Consider the following 3901-nt stretch of genomic DNA (forward strand, 5'->3'; position numbering starts at 1 on the left):
AAATAAAACAAAACAAAAAAATATATATATATATATATATATATATATATAAATGACAAATTCACATAAAATTACTAAAACTTCAACTAAAAAAAAACAAAAACAAAAAACATGAAAATACAATAATAAAAGCTAATTCCAAATATTAAATACTATAATAGTACATAAATAACTCTAAAATAACACTGGATCTCAAAACATTGCATGTGTAGTTCAGCAAATCCAGTAATTGTCTGAAAAGTAAATATTATTAATAAAATTTGGATCAAAATGCAAAAAGTTTTGCAAATTATGATCAACTGGATCTTCAAAGTGGATCATAAGTAATAATAAAATGCTTAAGTTAAAATACTAAATTTAATAAAACTGAAACTACAATAAAAATTAAAGCTGTACAGAATAATTTTTACACCCCCCCCCCCCCAAAAAAAATAAATAAAAATGACAAAAAGCACATAACAAAATGACCAAAACTTCAACTAACATTAAAAGAAACTGAAAATGTAAAAATAAAAGCTAATTCAAAACATTAATAAATACTATTATAGTATATCAATACATTTGTTGTTTTTATAAATGTTTTATTTTACTTTATTTTAATTCATTTCTATATACTGTAGCTTAATTTTCAGCTTTAGAAATTGTAGTATCTTAGCTGTCAAGGCAACATTTCTTATTTAACTTATGTTTAAGTTTTTATTCTAATATTTATATTTTATTTTAAGCTTTATTTCATTTACAGAAAATAATTTTTAATAGTTTTAGTTAATTATAACAACCTTTGAACAACAGTATATAAATAAGAGTATAAATAACACTGGATCGCACTATTTTAAATCTAATTTATTAATACAATTTAGATAAAAAAATGAAACGAGAAATTTCATTTCCGAATCAAAAATAAAGAATGAATAAATATTCTTACTAGTCTGTTCTCTTACCTTTCTTCTCCATCTTCTTGACGTCTCGGAGTTTGTCGATGTTGTGCGGGTCGTTGAGCCACAGCTGCATGCGGATGAACGGTTCGCGGCCCTTCAGACTGAGCTTATGCCAGGGCTTCGGTCTGGACAGCAGGTCAGACACTGAACCCTGAGTCAATCCCAGAATGCTCTCTCCAAACAGACGTTGACCTGCATCAACACGCAAGCTTGCACAGTTACCATTCGGGCCCACAGTCCTTAGAATGCTCCTCAGTTGAACATTAAACGTGAATCAGTTCAAAATCTCAGTTTCTATGAATCCATTTTTTGCTTACATTAACTTTTAAAAGTTTTTTTTAAATTTTTTTAATTAATGCTTTTTTTTCAGCAAGGATTCATTAAATTGATCAAAAGTGACAGTATAGACATTTGTAGTGTTACAAAAGATTTATTTCAAATAAATGCTGTTCTTTTAAACTTTCTATTCATCAAATAATCCTGAAAAATAAAATGTGTCACAGTTTCCACAAAAATATTCAGCAGCACAACTGTTTTCAACATTGATAATAATCAGAAATGTATCTCTGAACATGAAAAAAAGAATATTAGAATGATTTCTGAAGATCATGTGACACTGAAGACTGGAGTAATGATGCTGAAAATTCAGCTTTGATCACAGAAATCAATTACATTTTAATATACATTCAAATAGAAAACACTTATTTTAAATCGCAAAAACATTTCATATTATTACTGTTTTTATTGTATTTTTGATCAAATAAAAGCAGCCTTGGTGAGCAGAAGAGACTTCTTCCAAAAACATAAAAAATACATCACTCGTAGTGTATATATTATTATAGTATTTTAGTAATATTTGGAATTAGCTTCTATTTTTATATCAATTTTCAGTTTTCATTTTAATCTGAGTTTGTTTTAGCAATGTTGTTGCATGATTTTGTCATATTTATAGTTTTCTATCTTTTACACAGCTTTAATCCTTTAATTAATACTATAAGAACTTATATTCTAAACTTTATAAGGTTATGTTTTTATCTAACAGTTATAAAATCTTTATATTATATACATATTACATTTCATTTAATTTTTATTTCGATTGCAATTTTTAATAGTTTTAGTTAACACAACATTTGATCAAATAAATTCAGCCTTGGTGAGCAGAAACATCACCCAACTTTTGTACGGTAGTGTCAAAAGTGTTCATTTTACAAATGATAAAAAATGCTGGCGCTGTAAATCACCTAAGTTGTTGTCGGTCAGCACTTCCTTCACTCTCTTGGTGATGGCGTACGTGTCCAGCTCCGGAGACATGGCCACCAGCTCCTGGATGCCCAGCGGTGTGTGGGGCTGCTGCGGGACCATCATGCCCGGCGTGCTCTTCCCCCCGTGGGGCTCGGCGTGCTGCGGGTGCTGGTTCTCCTTACTGCTCTCCAGCACCAGACTCACGGGCTCCAGGGTCATGCTGGGGTGACCGTCCTCAGGACTCGGAGGAGGGGACGGGGATGAGTGGCTCGTCACGGGGCTCTTATCTGAGAACCAACCACCAAAGATGATATTAGTATTCACAGTCAGAAGCATTTTACGTGCATTTGTTATGTTAAAAACACCAAAATTATGAAACAACACATCTTACACATCTATGGACGGATAACATAACCCATAAAACAAAAGGAGCAGAAACATACTAATTCATACGAAAACTGACATTTTTTGTTTATATTCAATATTTTTGTCTTGTGTCCAATACAAATATCTAAACATACTTTAATCAAGATTAAAAAAAAAAAATTCATAAAAAATAAATAGAATTGAGTGAGTTTATGCTTAAAACAAGATAACTGTCAAAACAAATATCTGTCAGTGGGGTAAGAAAAGAAGTGTTATTTTTTTACAAGAAATTAAGTTTATTTTTCTTACCCCACTGACAAATATGTGTTCATGTTTTCAGCATAAACTCAATTAATTTTGATCTATTTTTTTTTTCTTTCAGAACACAAGACTTAATATCTTAAGTCATTTTGCATCAAGTAAATTTATTTTGACATTTGTACTGGAAAAACAACACCAAAAATACTAAGTAAGAAAAACCTTATTTATTTATTTAGCTATGAAGGAAATAAGAAATAGTATTTTGCATACATTTAATGAAGTCTAACTGTAATATGTTTGGCATTTTCCCATCATTTCAATGACAATTAATCTCATTTTCCTCTTAAACGATCATTACCAGAACAGGTTCTTTACTGTAATAATATAAACTGTTGTAATTTATACTATAAATGATATACTAAAAATGTTTTTATATAATAATAATAATAATAATACAACTGTATTTCTAATTGTATTTTTTACCTGATTTTCAATTATTCTAAGATTCTAATCACTATATTTTTTTTTATCAAAATGCAAAGAAAAAAAAACTATGATTTTGTTTAACCAGTACAGTAAGTGAAGATTAATGTTCAAATGAAGAGTTTGGCTCCAAAACGCGATAAACGCCATTTAAAAAAAAAAAAAATTGAGTTTCCGCCAAAATCAGTATTGTATCTGGTCGGTATTGAAAAGTAAATTTTTAATTCTACGCAAAATGCGATATCCGCCGAGTTATTCTGTCATGTTTTCTCCCTTTTTTTCCAAACCGCGACAAACGCCAGTCTCCCTTCTCTGCAGAATGCAATATATCCGCTCAACTAATCACAGCGCACTATTCCACGTACTGTAAACAGTAACAACCAATCACAGCGCACCATTCCACGCACTCTAGACAGTAATGGCGGCACTTTGAATACACCCGGCATCCTAGTTTTCCTCATCTACTTTGTACTTTGTGATCAACAAACAAACTTAGGGCTGCACGATAAATCGCATGTGATTGTCATGCGCATCTCGTCAGTAAAGCCGGTTCTGTGATTAATAGTAAATCTCCATCACGTGCTTTCAGATGGAGCGGCATTTAATACACA

General features: G+C 30.7%; 1 protein-coding gene across 1 annotated transcript in view; it reads right to left on the reverse strand.

The window, feature by feature from the left end:
- Positions 1-3901, reverse strand: part of LOC107754419 (homeobox protein cut-like 2) — a gene marked incomplete at its 5' end in the record, with an annotated part of 33653 nt that overhangs the window by 3821 nt on the left and 25931 nt on the right. The window contains 2 exons of the mRNA XM_016570856.1: positions 942-1130; positions 2180-2467. Of these exons, the coding sequence (XP_016426342.1) occupies positions 942-1130; positions 2180-2467 (477 nt within the window). The remainder of the gene's footprint in view (positions 1-941; positions 1131-2179; positions 2468-3901) is intronic.

This window comes from Sinocyclocheilus rhinocerous, unplaced genomic scaffold (assembly GCF_001515625.1).
Source record: "Sinocyclocheilus rhinocerous isolate Xijiao unplaced genomic scaffold, SAMN03320098_v1.1 scaffold1223, whole genome shotgun sequence".
Lineage (NCBI taxonomy): Eukaryota > Metazoa > Chordata > Actinopteri > Cypriniformes > Cyprinidae > Sinocyclocheilus > Sinocyclocheilus rhinocerous.